This window comes from Cetorhinus maximus, chromosome 10 (genome assembly GCF_964194155.1).
Source record: "Cetorhinus maximus chromosome 10, sCetMax3.hap1.1, whole genome shotgun sequence".
NCBI classification, from domain to species: domain Eukaryota; kingdom Metazoa; phylum Chordata; class Chondrichthyes; order Lamniformes; family Cetorhinidae; genus Cetorhinus; species Cetorhinus maximus.
This window is the reverse complement of record NC_135888.1, coordinates 130,575,901-130,592,889: the sequence shown is the minus strand read 5'-3', so window position 1 is coordinate 130,592,889 and position 16,989 is coordinate 130,575,901. Positions and strand designations below refer to the sequence as shown.

Here is a 16,989-nt window from a genome sequence, read left to right as displayed (position 1 = left end):
GACCCGACAATATTTTGGTAGACTTCTTTCTAAAGAACAAGCAGCAAATGGATCAGATATGATTTTTATTTTGCTTACAAACGGGGAGCACAGAGAAACTATTAGGCACTTCCTTCATTTGCAATGTAGTTTAGCTACAAAATTAAAGTTTACTAGAATAAGAGAAAATAATCTACTTGGAGCAGCACTGTTTATTTTTTTGTTTGTAAATTGTCCGTGACTCAGCTCACTTGTGCTCCTTACACAGTGTACAATTTATTCAAGGAAACAATAATAGTTTAATAGGGACATCCACAAGTCCTTTAGCGCCTTTACATAAGATATGGGAAAGAAAACTTGCAGGTTTCATTTTGTTGCATAAACATTTATTTCAAATGAACAAGAGTCAGATTGTATTGATCATGCAACTTAAAACTGTACTAAATTAAAATGTAATAAATAATATTCTCAAAGTAATCAACCCCCAGGCACATTAACAGGTAAGATTCCCGAAGGACCTTACAGCAGATTGCTCGCAAGCACTGAAGGAATCGCAATATAGTTTATGTGACCATAACATAAAAAAGAGCACAAATAAGAGCATAAAACAAATGTAGTTCCATTGCTTTTTTTATTGAGAGACATTTCTTACAAAGCTTTCATGAGGCATGTGAAAAAATAACATATAAAAAATAGATTTTGCTTTAGCAGAACTCCTAGTAATAGAAAGGCATATCCAAATGCACTGTTGCTACAGCAGGCTGGATTCAATAACACAAAGGCCTGTGAACAGAAGGAAAACTTTATTAAAAGTCATGCTTTAAGGGCCATTATTTTAAGTCTTTAAAAAGTGTTTTAAAGATTTTGTTCTGCTATGGTTTAGCTAAACTGGCTATGTGAAACTTGAATACAGATACCAAGAATAAATTTTATCCACAATTGAGTCTATAAAATTCATAACTATTACTTCCTTTTTATGTATGGTGGCGGCATTGTAAAACTAAATAAACCTTAAGTGTCAATTTGAAAATCAGCTTGAGTTGGTTGATAGAGCCTCACCTCCGAAACAGAAAGTTGTGGACTCAAATGGTAAAGTATTAAGCACATAATCTAGGCTGACACTTCAATGCAGTATTGACTAACTGGTGCCTTGTCAGAGATGTTTGTGTAGCTTTCTCATTATAACTATCTGCATAACAATCAGAAAATTCAGAGCTCGTCTTTCAGCAGAGACATTAATCAGAAATCCTGTCTGCCTGATCTGGTGAATGTAAAGATCCCATGATGTTATTTTGAAGAGTCAACACTTGGCATTGGGCCAGACCTCCTGGATGGAGACAACCACGTGATCTAGGACATATAATAGAGGTGAAACACCTGGAATTATGAGGCGAGTTGCAGAATATTAAATTCTCTCTTCTCACCTTTATACATCCCAGCGCTACTTGTTCCAAAGGGATTGCAAAGCTGATGCATCAGTTATATTTCATTCCCTCCTGCTTGCCTCAACGGAGCATTGTGCTTACCGGAACTGGGTTATTTTGCAAATATGCTTCTATCTTGCCTTAGTATCTGACTAGCTTGTTAATTGTAATTGTTCACAATTTAACATAGCAGATATTTGATATGTTATAAGGAACTTCCAGATAGTCCGTGGCTGAACTTATTTTCCTTTCAATCCAACTTTTTTAAAAATTGGAGGTTAACAAGAATGGAGTGCCTCTATTTCTAATATGCAATGACAATGCTTTTCTGTTACTGTCCTTGGACAATTAAAATATAAACTGTATTTCTGTGGTAAATCTAACATGGAATTTCATGAGCATTTTAGTGCAGGAAAAAGTCATTCTGATCAGTTGTTGATAATTTTCATATTTACAATTCAAATATACACAACAGGTGAATGGGGGTCAAGGCATATCTCCTGATTTTTAAATTTAAGATTGATTTGTGCTGAAGTTTGATTAGTGACCTTTAAGAACAGTGTTCTTATAATGAAGTATCTCTTCACTTACTGTGGTTAAAGAAGGTTGATTACAACAACACAACAGTAAAATACTGCAGAAACTGGAAATTTGAAATAAAAACTCAAAATGCTGGAAATACTCAGCAGGTCTGGCAACATCTGTAGAGAGAAACAGTTAATATTTCAGGTTGATAACTTTTCTGATGAAATGTTAACTCTACTTTTCTCTCCACAGATGCTGCCAGACCTGTTAGGTTGGCTATAGTTTGAAATTAATCTCAAGAATATATTTCATGCCAGGAAACTTCACATTAAATGTCACTGTCAGATTTTTTTTCTTCATTCACAGGATGTGAGCATTGTTGACAAGGTCAGCATTCATTGCTCATTCCTAATTGTCCTAGAGACAACTGGGTGGTTTGTTAGGCCACGTCAGAGGGCAGTTAAGTGTCAGCCACATTCCTGTGGGTCTGGAGTGACATACTGGTCAGACCAAGGTAAGGCTGGCAGATTTCCTTTCCTCAAGGACATTAATGCACTAGATGGATTTTTATGGCAATCCGGTTGTTTCATGGTCACCATTACTGATACTAGCTTTTCATTCCAGATATTATTTGATTAACTGCATTTAAATATGAGAGAATATCACAGCTGTATGACAGGAGGACACCTCGGAGGGCTCATGCAGCAAGGCAATATGGGTAGAGCTCCGGAATAGGAAGGGTGCAGTCACAATGTTGGGGGTTTACTATAGGCCTCCCAACTGCTGGCGGGAGATTGAGAAACAGTTATGTAGACAGATTTTGGAAAAATGTAAAAGCAATAGAGTTGTTGTGGTGGGTGATTTTTTAAACTTTCCCTATATTGACTGGGAATCACTTAGTGCTAGGGGTTTGGATGGTGCAGAATTTGTAAGATGCATCCAGGAGGGCTTCCTGAGACAATATGTAGATAGTCCAACTAGGGAAGGGGCAATACTGGACCTGGTATTAGGGAATGAACCCAGCCAGGTGGTCGAAGTTTTAGTAGGGGAGCATTTCGGGAAAAGTGACCATAATTCACTAAGTTTCAAGGTACTGGTGGATAAGGATAACAGGAGTCCTCGGGTTAAGGTGCTTAATTGGGGGAAGGCTAATTATAACAATATTAGGCAGGAACTGAGGAATCTAGACTGGAGGCGGATGTTTGAGGGCAAATCAACAACTGACATGTGGGGCGCTTTCAAACGTCAGTTGATAAGAATTCAGGACCGGCATGTTCCTGCTAGGATGAAGGATAAGTATGGCAAGTTTCAGGAACCTTGGATAACGAAGGATATTGTGAGATTAGTCAAAAAGAAAAGGGAAGCATTCGTAAGGGCTAGAAGGCTGGGAACAGATGAAGCTCGTGGAGAACACAAAGAAAGTAGGAAGAAACTTAAGCAAGGAGTCAGGAGGGCTAAAAAGGGTCATGAAAAGTCATTGGCAACTAGGATTAAGGAAAATCCCAAGGCCTTTTATACATATGTAAAAAGCAAGAGGGTAGCCAGGGAAAGGGTAGGCCCACTCAGGGACAGAGGTGGGAATCTGTGTGTGGAGCCAGAAGAAATGGGAGAGATACTAAATGAGTACTTCTCATCAGTATTCACCAAAGAGAAGGACTTAGCGGTCGATTTGTCTAGGGAAAAGTGTGTAGATAGCCTGGATCATGTTGAGATCAAAAAAGAGGTGGTGTTAGGCGTCTTGAAGAATATTAAGGTGGATAAGTCCCCAGGGCCAGATGGGATCTACCCCAGAGTACTGAGGGAGGCAAGGGAGGAGATTGCTGGGGCCTTGACAGAAATCTTTGTATCCTCACTGGCTACAGGTGAGATCCCAGAGGACTGGAGAATGGCCAATGTAGTCTCATTGTTTAAGAAGGGTAGCCGGGATAATCCAGGAAATTACAGGCCGGTGAGCCTTACGTCAGTATTATTGGAGAAGATTCTTCGTGACAGGATTTACTACCATTTGGAAGCAAATGGTCGTATTAGTGACAGGCAGCATGGTTTTGTGAAGGGGAGGTCGTGTCTCACTAACTTGATCAAGTTTTTCGAGGAAGCGACAAAGATGATCGACGATGGAAGGGCAGTGGATGTTATCTACATGGATTTCAGTAAGGCCTTTGACAAGGTCCCTCATGGCAGACTGGTACAGGAGGTAAAGTCGCACGGGATCGGAGGTGAGCTGGCAAGATGGATACAGAATTGGCTTGGTCATAGAAGACAGAGGGTAGCAGTGGAAGGGTGCTTTTCTGAATGGAGAGCTATGACTAGTGGTGTTCCGCAGGGATCAGTGCTGGGACCTTTGCTGTTTGTAGTATACATAAATGATTTGGAGGAAAATGTAACTGGGCTAATTAGTAAGTTTGCAGACGAAACTAAGGTTGGAGGAGTTGCAGATAGCGAAGAGGATTGTCAAAGGATACAACAGGATATAGATCGGTTGGAGACTTGGGCGGAGAAATGGCAGATGGAGTTTAAGCCAGACAAATGCGCGGTAACGCATTTTGGAAGGTCTAATACAGGTAGGAATTATACAGTAAATGGCAGAACCCTTAATGCATCGACGGGCAGAGGGATCTGGGTGTACAGGTCCACAGGTCACTGAAAGTGGCAACGCAGGTGGATAAGGTAGTCAGGAAGGCATATGGCATGCTTGCCTTCATCGGCAGGGGTATTGAGTATAAAAGCTGGGAAGTCATGCTTGCAGCTGTATAGAACCTTGGTTAGGCCACACTTGGAATAATGCGTGCAATTCTGGTCGTCATATTACCAGAAGGATATGGAGGTGTTGGAGAGGGTGCAGAGGAGGTTTCCCAGGATGCTGCCGGGTCTGGAGGTTATTAGCTATGAGGAGAGGTTGGAGAAACTCGGATTGTTCTCACTAGAGTGACGGAGATTGAGGGGCGACTTGATAGAAGTTTACAAAATTATGAGTGGCATGGACAGAGTAGATAGAAGCTTTTTCTCAGGGGGGATGAGTCAATTACTAAGGGACATAGATTTAAGGTGAGAGGAGAAAACTTTAGAGGAGATGTGCGGGGCAAGTTTTTTACGCAGAGGGTAGCGAGTGTCTGGAATTCACTGCCAGAGGAGGTGGTGGAAGCAGATACGATAGTGGTGTTTAAGAGGCAGCTTGACAAGTACATGAATAGGATGGGAATAGAGGGATACGGACCACGGAAGTGCAAAATGTTTTAGTTTGACAGGCAATATGATCGGCACAGGCTTGGAGGACCGATGGGCCTGTTCCTGTGCTGTACTTTTCTTTGTTCTTTGTAAATCAGCTGCCGTGATGAGATTTGAACTAATGTTTCTGGATCATTACTCCAAGTGCCTAGATTACTAATCCAGTAATGTAACCATTATGCTAGAATACTCTCCAAAGTGCAAAGTTCAAAGTGAGAAAACATTAACACGTGTAAACAAAAGTTTGAAGAATGGCTCAATTTTCCAAGCAGTTGGAAAGTAATGGGGCTTCCCAATGGAGTACTTAAAGTCATTCTTATTCCTTTTACTTCACTTTCACAGGATTTCAGAGAGCACCATCAGCTCTAAGCTACATGTATGTCATGATTTGGACATATATAGATGTTTCTTTATCATTGAAACATGGAAACATAGAAAACAGGAGGAGTAGGCCATTAAGCCTCTCGCACCTGCTTTTTAAAATTATTCGTTCATGGGACATGGGCATCGCTGGCTACGCCAGCATTTATTCCCCATCCCTAATTGACCTTGTTCAGAGGGCATTTAAGAGTCAACCATATTGCTGTGGGTCTGGAGTCACGTGTAGGTCAGACCAGGTAAGGACGGCAGATTTTCTTCCCTAGAGGGCATTAGTGAACCAGATGGGTTTTTATGACAATTGACAATGGTTTCATGGTCATCATCAGACTTTTAATTCCAGATTTTTAAATTGAATTCAAATTCCACTATCTGCCGTGGTGGGATTTGAACCCAGATCTCCAGAGCATTACCCTGGGTCTCTGGATTACTAGTCCAGTACCACTATGCCACCGCCTCCCCATTCAATATGATGCTCCGCCATTCAATATGATCATGGCTGATCCTCTACCTCAACACCATATTCCCGCTCTCTCCCCATACCGCTTGATGCCTTTAGAGTCTAGAAATCTATGTATTTCCTTCTTAAATATATTCAGTGTCTCAGCCTCCACAACCTTCTGTGGTAAAGAATTCCACAGGTTCACCACCCTCTGAATGAAGAAGTTCACCTCATCTCAGTCCTAAATGGTCAACCCTGTATCCTGAGACTGTGACCCCTTGACCTAGACCCCCCCAGCCAGATGAAACATCTGCATCCAGTTTGTCCAGCCTTGTCAGAATTTTACATGTCAATGAGATCCCCTCTCATTCTTCTAAACTCCAGTGAATACAGGTCTAGTGGGCCCAATCTCTCCTCACACAACAATTCTGCCATCCCAGGAATCAGTCTGGTGAACCTTTGCTGCACTCCCTCTATGGCAAGTATATCCTTTCTTAGGTAAGGAGACCAAAACTGCATACAATCCTCCAGGTGTGGTCTCACCAAGGCCCTGTACAGCTGCAGTAAGACATCCTTGCTCCTGTACTCAAATCCCCTTGCAATGAAGGCCTTCTTAACTGTATGCTTGCTTTCAGTGATTGGTGTACAAGGACACCAAGGTCCCTTTGCACATCAAAATTTCCCAATCTATCACCATTTAAATAATACTTTGCCATTCTGTTTTTCCTACCAAAGTGGATAACTTCACACTTATCCATGTTATACTGCACCTGCTATGGATTTGCCCACTTACTCAACTTGTCTAAATCACCTTGAAGCCTCTTAACATCCTCCTCACCATTCACATTCCCACCAAGTTTCATGTTGTCAGCAACATGAAATATTACATTTAGTTCCCTCGTCCAAATCATTGACATATATCATGAATAGCTGGGGCCAAGCACTGATCCCTTCAGTAGCCCACTGGTCACTACCTGCCACTCCAAAAAAGACCCATTTATTCCTACTGTGTTTCCTGTCTGCTAACCAATTCTCGATCTATGCCAACATATTACCCTCAATCTCTTGTGCTTTAATTTTGCACTCTAACCTCCTATGTGGGACTTTATCAAAAGCTTTCTGAAAATCCAAATACACTACATCCATTGGTTCTCCCTTATCTATTCTGCTAGCTACATCCTCAAAAAACTGTTTGTCAAACATGATTTCCCTTTCATAAATCCATGTTGACTTTGTCTAATTCTGTTGATCTTTTCTAAGTGTCCTGTTATCACATCCTTTATAATATTCTAGCAATTTCCCTTCTACTGATGTTAGGCTAATTGGTCTGTAATTCCCTGTTTTCTCCCTCCTTTTTTAAATCGTGGGTTACATTTGCCACCCTCCAATCTGCTGGGACAGTTCCAGAAGATACAGAATTTTGGAATATGACAACCCTGGGATGTAGATTATGAGGCCCGGGGGATTTATCGGGTTTCAGTTCCATTAATTTCTCCAGCACTATTTTCTTTTAGTGATACCAATTTCCGTCTATTTCTCCTTCTCACTAGACCGTCAGTTCCCTAGTATTTCTGGGAAGTTATTTGTGTCTTCCTCCATGAAGACAGAACTAAAGTAGTTGTTTGAGTGCTCTGCCATTTCCTTGTTCTCTATTATAAATTCTCCCGTTTCATACTGTAAGGGACCTACATTGGTCTTCACTAATCTTTTTCTTTTTACATATAGAAACTTTTACAGTCTGCTTTTATATTCCTTGCAAGGTTACTATCATACTCTATTTTTCCCCCTCTTAATCAATCTGTTAGTCCTCCTTTGCTGAATTCTAAACTGCTCCCTATCCGCAGGCTTGCTACTTTTTCTGGCAACTTTATATGACTTCTCTTTGGATCAAATACTATCCTTAATTTCTTTTGTCAGCCATGGTTGGGCCACATTTCCTGTTGTGCTTTTGTGCCCAGAAAGGAATGTATAACTGTTGCAATGCATACATTTGTTCCTTAAATATTAGCCATTGCCTATCCACCTTGCCTTTTAATGAAGTTCCCCAATCTATTGTAGCCAACTCACACCCCATACCTTCGTAGTTTCCTTTGTTTAGATTTAGGACCCTATCTTCAGATCAGAAACTATTTCACTTTCATCCTAATGAAGAACTCTATCATGTTATGGTCACTATTCCCTAAAGGACCCTGCACAAGATTATTAATTAACCCCTTCTCTTGAACAATACCAAATCTAGGATAGCCTGTTCCCTAGCTGGGTCCTCGATGTACTGGTCTAAAAAACCATCTTGTGCACACTCCAGGAATTCATCTGCCACAGTATTATTGCCAATTTGATTTCCCCAGTCTGTGTGTAGACTAAAGTCACCCATGATTGCTGTAGTACCCCTGTTACATGCATCTCTAATTTCCTGTTTAATGCTGTCTCCTACCTTACCATTACTGTTTGGAGGCCTCTTGGCAACTCCCACTAATGTTTTCCGCCCCTTGTTGCTTCTTAGCTCCACCCAGATTGATTCTACATCTAGATTTTTGGAGCCAATATCCTCCCTCACTATTGCACTGATTTCATCCTTAACTAACAACGCCAGCCTACCTCCTTTTCCTTTTTGTCTGTCCTTTCTAAGTATCGAGTACCCTTGGATATTCAGTTCCCAGTCTTGGTCACCCTGCGGCCATGCCTCCATAATCACAATCATATTGCACCCTTTTACATCTATTTGCACTGTTAATTCATCTATCTTATTGCGAATGCTCTATGCATTCAGATACAGTGCCTTTAGACTTGTCTTTTTACACATTTTTTTTGTACTATGGCCCTATTTGCTGATAGCCCTTGTTTAATCTGCCTTCCAATTTTGCTTTCTACTTTAATGTCTTTCATTCCTATCTTTGTTTCCCTCTCGTGTCTCCCCACTTGGTTCTCCACCCACTGCTACTCTGGTTTAACCCCTCATCCATAGTACTAGCAAATACCCCTGTGAGGATATTGGTCCCAGTCCTGTTGGGGTGCAATCCGTTCAGCTTGTACAGGTGCAGTCTTCCCCAGAATCAGTCCCAAAGCCTCAGGAATCTAAATCCCTCCCTCCCACACCATCTCTCCAGCCACACATTCATCTGGTCTATTCTCTTATTCCTGATCTTGCTAGCACAAGGCACTGGGAGTAATCCTGAAATTACTACCTTTGAGGTCCTACTTTCTCATTTATTTCCTAGCTCCCTATAATCTGCTTGCAGGATCTCATCCGTCTTTTTACCTAAGTCATTGGTACCGATATGGACCACAACCTCTCCTGTTCGCCTTCCCCTTTCAGAATGCCCTGCAGTTGCTCAGTGACATCATTCATCCTGGCACCAGGGAGGTAACGTACCATCCTGGTGTCACATCTGGGGCCACAGAAACGTCTATCCGTTCCCCTTATGATAGAATCCCCTATCATTATTGCTCTCCCACTCTTTTTTTTCTCCTCCCCACCCCATGCAGCTGAGCCACTCGTGGTGCCACAGGCTCAGCTCTTGCTGCTTTCCCCTGAGAAACCATCTCCCCCAGCAGTATCCAAAAAGGAAAATCTGTTAGAGAGGGAGATCAACCCAGGGGGCTCCTGCACTACCTGCCTAGTGCTTTTACTCTGTTTGGCGGTCACGCATTCCTTTTCTGCTTGTGCACTCTTTACCTGCAGTGTGACCACCTCACTGTCTGTGCTATCCACGAAGATCTCAACCTTGCATATGCTCCACAGTGACTCCAGCCGCAGCTCCAACTCTGAAACGCAGATTTTGAGTAGCCGCAGTTAGAGACACGTCCTGCACACATTGTTGGGTGAAAATCCTGGAGCTCCACTACCTAACAGCACTGCGACAACACCTTCACCATATGGCCAGTAGTGGTTCAAGGTGGTCCAAGGCCACCTTCCAGTTATTGGTAAGCAATAAATGCTAGCTTTGCCAGCATAACCCAAACCCCGAGAACAAATAGCAGAAAAACAAATGGGGCAAAGAGTAAACTAAAGCCAGGGAAATTATGAATCCCCAGAGAGTGACAATGGGGAGTTAACAGTAGATAATAAGGAAATGGCGGATGAAATGAACAAATATTTTGCTTCTGTTTTCACTATTGAAGATACAAAAAGCACTCCAGTAACAGCTGTAAATCAGGAGATAGAAGGGAGAGAGAAACTTGGTGAAATTATAATTACTAGGGAAGCAGTAATGAGCAAACTGATGAAGCTGCGGGCTGACAAGTCCCCAAATCCTGATGGACTTCATCCTAAGGTCATAAAAGAGGTGGCTAATAAGGTAGTAGATGTGTTGGTGTTAATTTTCCAAAATTCGCTAGATTCTGGAAAGGTTCCATCAGACTGGAAAGTAGCAAAGATAACCCCTCTATTCAAGAAGGGAGGGAGGCAGAAAACAATACTATAGGCCAGTTAGCTTGACGCGTGTAGTGGGGAAGGTGTTGGAATCGATCATTAAAGAGGTTATAACCGGGAAAAACTTTGAAAAATTCAAGGTAGCCGGGAAGATTCAACATGGTTTTGTGAAAGGGCAATCATATTCATTGGAGTTCTTTGAAGGAGTAACATGCGCCGTGGATAAAGGGGAGCCTGTAGACATACTGTACTTGGATTTCCAGAAGGCATTTGATAAGGTGCCACATTAAAGCTTACTGTGGAAAATAAAAGCTCTAGGTGTAGAGGTTAACATATTAGCATGGATAGAAGATTGGCTGGCAGTCAGAAAACAGAAAGTATGCATAAATGGGTCTTTTTTTGATTGGAAGGATTTTTAAAAATTCGTTCATGGGATGTGGGCGCTGCTGGCTAGGCCAGTATTTATTATCCACCCTTAAATGCCCTTATTCAGAGGGCATTTAAGAGGTAACCACATTGCTGTTGGTCTGAAGTCACATGTAGGCAAGACCAGGTAAGGACGGCAGATTAGTGAACCAAATGGGTTTTTCTGACAATCAGTAATGGTTTTGTGGTCATCAGACTTTTAATTCCAGATTCTTATTGAATTCAAATTTCACCATCTGCTGTGATGGTCCCCAGAGCATTACCATGGGTCTCTTGAATACTAGTCCAGTGACAATACCATTACGCCGCCACCTCCCCCATGACGAGTGGAGTCCCGCAGGGGTCTGTGCTGGGGCCTCAACTTATTACAATATATATCAACGACTTAGATGAGACGAGCAAAGACATAGTAGCTAAATTTGCAGATGATACAAAGGTAAGAAGGAAAGTAAGCTGTGAAGAGCACATAAGGAAGTTGCAGACAGATATAGATAAGTTGAGTGAGTGGGCAAAAATCTGGTTAAAAGAGTATAATAAGAGTTTTAAGGCAGAGAACATTTTTAAGGCAGAGGTAGATTGATTCCCTTGTCTAACAAGAATCTAAGCTTACCGTGGGTAGATGAGAATGTGAATTTGAAACAAAGGCAGATCAGCTGAATGGAGGAACAGACTTGAGGGGTCGAGTGGCCTCCTATTGTCCCTATATCATATGTTCGTATGAAAGCAAATAATGGTAGAATTAATCAGGTCATGCGGCATTTGTAGAGAGAGGATAGGGGTTCCACATTTCAGCTCAATGGTCAATTATTACCATATGAGGAGGAACACAGCCAGTGGAAGGGTACAGGGAGAAGAAAAAGAATGGTCTGTGATTGGGTGGAGGATTGGAGATGATTAAATGATGGAAACAATAATGGAATGACAATAAAAAGCAATATTGTGAGAAATGAGAGAAACAAAAGATGTATAAAATTGCCAGAAAAAGCAGCAAGCCTGAGGATTGGGAGCAATTTAGAATTCAGCAAAAGTAGACAAAAAGATTGATCAAGAAAGGGAAAATGGAGTATGACAGTAAACCTGCAAGGAACATAACTGACTGTAAAAGCTTCTATAACTATGTGAAGAGAAAAAGATAAGCAAATACAAATGTAGGTCCCTTACCATCAGAAACGGGGGAAATTATAATAGGGAACAAAGAAATGGCAGAAGAATTGAACACATATTCTGGTTCTGCCTTCACAAAAAAGGACACAAATAATTTCCAGAAATGGGGTTAGGGAATCAAGGGTCTAGAGTGAGAGGGTTGAATTGAAGAAAATCAGTATTAGTGAAAAAAAGTGATGCTAGAGAAATCAATGGGGTTAAAGGCTGAAAAATCCCCAGGGCCTAATAATCTACATCCCAGAGTACTAAAGGAAGTGACCCTGGAAATATTGGGTGCATTGGTGGTAATCTTCTAAAATTCTATATACTCCGGAGCAGTTCCTACAGCTTGGAGGGTGGCAAATGTAACCCCACTAATTAAAAAGGAGGAAGAGAAAAAACAGAGAATTACAGACCAGTTAGCCTAACATCTGCAGTGGGGGAAAATGCTAAAGTTTATTATAAAAGACGTGGGAACAGAACACTTGGAAATTAGACAAAGTCAGCATGGGTTTATGATAGAGAAATCATGTTTAACTAATCTACTAGAGTTTTTTGAGGATGTAACTCGTAGAATAGATAAGGGAGAACCAGTGGATGTGGTGTATTTGGATTTCAAGAAGGCTTTTGATAAGGTCCCACATAAGAGGCTAGTGGGCAAAATTAAAGCATATGGGATCTGGTGTAATATACCGGCATGAATTGAGAATTGGTTGACAGATCAGAAACAGAGAGTGGGGATAAATGGGTCTTTTTCCGGAAGGCAGGCGGTGACTAGTGGTGTAGCGCAGGGATCAGTGCTTGGGCCCCAGCTATTCACGATATATATAAATGACTTGGATGAGGAAACCAAATGCAATATTTCCAAGTTTGCTGATGACACAAAACTGAGCGGGGTTGTGAGGAGGATGCAAAGAGGCTTCAGGGCGATTCAGACATGTTATGTGCGGGGGCAAACACATGGCACTTGCAGTATAATGTGGATAAATAGAAACATAGAAACTAGGAGGAGTAGGCCATTTGGCCCTTCGAGCCTGCTCCACCATTCATTATGATCATGGCTGATCATCCAACAGAATAGCCTGCTCCCGCTTTCTCCCCATACCCTTTGAACCCTTTCACCCTAAGAGCCATATCTAACTCCTTCTTGAAAACATACAATGTTTTGGTCTCAACCACTTATACGCTTCGGTGTGAAAAACAGAAAGGCAGAGTATTATTTAAATGGTGATATATTGGGAAATGTGGAAGTACAAAGAGATCTGGGTGTCCTTGTACACCAGTCAATGAAAGTAAACAGGCAGGTGCAGCAAGCAATTAGGAAGGCAAATGGCATGTTGGCCTTCATTGCAAGAGGATTTGAGTTCAGAAGTAGGGATGTCTTACTGCAGTTATACAAGGCCTTGGTGAGACCACACCTGGAGTATTGCGTGCAGTTTTGGTCTACCTACCTAAGAAAGGATATAATTGCCATAGAGGGAGGGCAGCAAAGGTTCACTAGGCTGATACCAGGGATGGCAGGACTGTCGTACGAGGAGAGATTGGTTCGACTGGGCCTGTATTCACTAGAGTTTAGAAGAATGAGAGGGGATCTGATTGAAATGTATAAAATTCTAACAGGACTAGACAGACTGGATGCAGGGAGGATGTTTCCACTGGCTGGGGAGTCTAGTACCAGGGGCCACAGTCTCAGGATATGGGGCAGGCCATTTAGGACTGAGATGAGGAAAAATTTCTTCACTCAGGAGGATGGTCAACCTGTGGAATTCTCTACCACAGAAGGCTGTGGAGGCCGGTTCACTGAGTATATTCATGAAAGAAATTGATAAGTTTTTGGATATCAGGAGCATCAAGCAGTATGGAAAGAAAGTGGGAATATGGCGTGAAATAAGGATCAGCCATTATCATTTTGAATGGCGGAGCAGGCTCAAAGGGCTGAATGGCCTACTCCTGCTCCTAGTTTCTATGTATAGATGTATCAGGAAGAGATATTAATGTACATAATGTTATTGGAAATTATTTTTTTTTTAAATAGAGGTTTAGTCTGTGTTTGTGAGTGTGTGTGTGTTAAGTGGATTAAAGCCAGCTAGTCTGGGTGCTTTGATGTATAGTAGTTTTGAGATGTAAACAGTGAGGTAAAGAATGCATTTGCATTTTGCTGAATAAACCATTCAAAGACTGGGGGTAAAATCTTGCACCTAGCTAGGAGACACCAAGCAATATATTTATATTACTAATAAAATTGGTACTATGAAAGGGGCTTTATTGTTAAAAGAGGTGGAGTGCAAAGGATCTGTTGATACAATGAAAATTTACATTCAAAGGGGAAGGCTGGGTATAACAGAAAGGAGTTTGTGTGTGCAGGTCAGAGGCATGTAAGATTTAAGCCTGTAAGCCTACAACTGTCTGCAAAGGAACCAAATTGAAAGGAACCTATTTTGAATTCGCACGGTGAAAATATTTTGCCTGGTGTCTGTTTAAGTCTACTGGTTATTGTTGCCTAGTGGAGATTAATTTGGCAATTTGTTAAAAGTTGTGATAGGAGTAATTTGTAGCCATGTGTATGTGGTTAATTTGTTGTAAATTAATAAATGTTTCATTTAGCTTGTTATAAAACCTCTTGAGAACTTGTGGTCTTATCCTGAATTTGGAGCTGCAACTCATAACCTACCAATTGAAAATATAGGTTATGACAGTTGTTTAAAGTTTCCCTCTGGGGTTTTAAATCACTCAGCCTTTACAAACTGCTGTGTCATAACAGGTGTTTCTCCTAGTTGCTATTTTGGCCCAAGTGTTCATTTCTGCCTAATCTCCTCTTAGCTACACACACTGATATCCTGCTTTCTCTCTCACTCAACAAGTACTACCAATACCAGCCTTCCCTTGTCAATAGCCAAAAGTCAATATCTTGTTTGCTTCGCAGAAACCATTCAACTCTTGTCCACCATTACTACTATCCTACTCAGTTGCTTCTGTTTGTTATGTTCAACATTTTGTTCAGTCTTCTATCAGCTCCAGGAGTAATTATTCCCAGATTGTTCTGCTCACACATACTGCCAACCTGCTGAGTTTCTCATGGCATATCATGATTTATTGCAACAATGGGACAAGGTATAATTGGAAAAAAAAATGTACATGGAAGAATGATAATCTTTGTACCAAATTAAATGCTGTAGGATGGATAGTTGAATTGTATAGGCAAATGTTATTGTATCACACCATCTGTCAATTCTCATGAAAAATGTATAATTTGCGACAGAGATGCAATCTGTGAGCAATTTCACACAGATCACTGGTGATGAATTTACAGTGTTGGTTGGTAATGTGAGGCATGCCTCAAATTGGACAGTCATACATTGAACATAGTAATGAAAGCCGCTGATTCTTGCCCACCAGTTTTAACAGCTTGGAAATTGGGTGGAGGGAGAAGAGGACAAGAGTGGATCAGGTATTTAAATTATAGCTAGATTCTGGTCCAGGCTTTGGGCCTTTACTCAGCAGCAGTTTAACCAAGTGGGAGGGAACCTATTTTTGATTCAAAAGATCTAAATCAGATAATCTAAGGAGCAATTTTATGAAAATGTGGTCAAGCTATTCAGGTTATATTTTTTTCAAATCCATTTGTAAATCCAATAAAACTGGTAACCTTTCCAAAAATTCCAGGCTGTCAGTACTAAACCTGCAAAAGGGCAATGGGAGGAATTTAATGCTCCCCCAGGAGCAGGCTGGGAGGCTGAGGAGGGCGGGAGTGGCAGTGTATAAAGGGGTGGGAAGGTGCGGGTTGAATACCTTGTTGCCTTCCCAATTACCGCAATTAAGTCGGGGGGGAAGAGTCAAGGATGGCTTTCCTGTCTAGGGGCAAATGAGGTCTTTAAGTGGCCACAAGGACTACTTAAAGCCCCATCCCACTGCCAGTGGTATTCTACCAGTGGCAGGGGGGAATCAGGCCATGAAGACAAACAGCTAAGTAAACCCTGGCCAGCATGCCTGTGGCTAGGGGTGGAATCCCTTCTACTTGGGTAGCCTACACCATATGGAGAGTCCTGCCAGTGGCAAGGGTCGCCATGGTGAGATCCTACCTGCCCTTTCAACTAAACCCCCCACTCCCCTGCCTCGCTGGGGGCTCTTTGTCTGGCCCCTGCGATCTTGCTTCTCCTGCCTTTCCTCCAGGGCTCCAACGATGATCCTATTCCAAGGTTCTACTACAGTACTGACAGCGGCCCCTGCGCCTGCTGACGCTGCTGGTTTTGAAGAGTTGACGCTTCAAATTGGCTGGCAGTTTTCGGAGGTGGGACGTGGCCCAGATTGGCCAAGGTGGGGTTGCCACTGGCCCTCCAGCTGGTGGGCAAGCCTATTGCCACGACCATTAAATCCCACCCTGTGTGCGCTAGGTTTCAAATGGTTCTAAAACTCTAGGCAGGTGAAAGAAAATGGAGCTAAGTGTGCTAGCAAGCAGTGAAATCTATTATTTCACCTGATTTACAAGCACAATATCTTTATGTACAGTTATTTCCACAGGTGGATACTTACACATATTTTTCCTCCAAACCATCACTGGCTTACACTTGGAAACTCTTTCTTTAAAGGGTACCTAAACCTCAGAGTGAAGCCAAGTCAGTCAGGGTGAAGCACTTTAGCACATTCCCCATAACAGAAGGAGGATCTCCTTTTGTTATCAGAGTTCGATTTCCCTTCACATATAACATACCAGAAATGTTGGGAACACAGGGTTTAGTCAGAGGGAGGAACTGAAAGAAATCAGTATTAGTAGGGAAATGGTGTTGGGGAAATTGATGGGATTGAAGGCCGATAAATCCCCAAGGCTTGATAATCTACATCCCAGAGTACTTAAGGAAGTGGCCCTAGAAATAGTGGATGCATTGGTTTTCATCTTCCAAGGTTCTATAGACTCTGGAACAGTTCCTACAGATTGGAGGGTAGCTAATGTAACCCCACTGTTTAAAAAGGGAGGTAGAGAGAAAACTGAATTATAGACCAGTCAGCCTGATGTCAGTAGTGGGGAAAATTCTAGAGTCCATTATAAAAGATTTAATAGCTGAGCACTTGGAAAACAG

At 41.8% G+C, this 16,989-nt stretch overlaps 1 protein-coding gene across 5 annotated transcripts in view; it reads right to left on the bottom strand.

Moving 5' to 3' along the window:
- Window positions 1-617: 617 nt before the first annotated feature.
- The window catches only part of rnf130 (ring finger protein 130), a 162,422-nt gene continuing 146,050 nt past the window's right edge, over window positions 618-16,989 (bottom strand). For all 5 annotated transcript variants that reach the window (XM_078551166.1, XM_078551164.1, XM_078551167.1 and 2 more), the window contains one exon: window positions 618-762. In XM_078551166.1, the coding sequence (XP_078407292.1) occupies window positions 747-762 (16 nt within the window). In that variant the 3' untranslated portion in view covers window positions 618-746. The remainder of the gene's footprint in view (window positions 763-16,989) is intronic.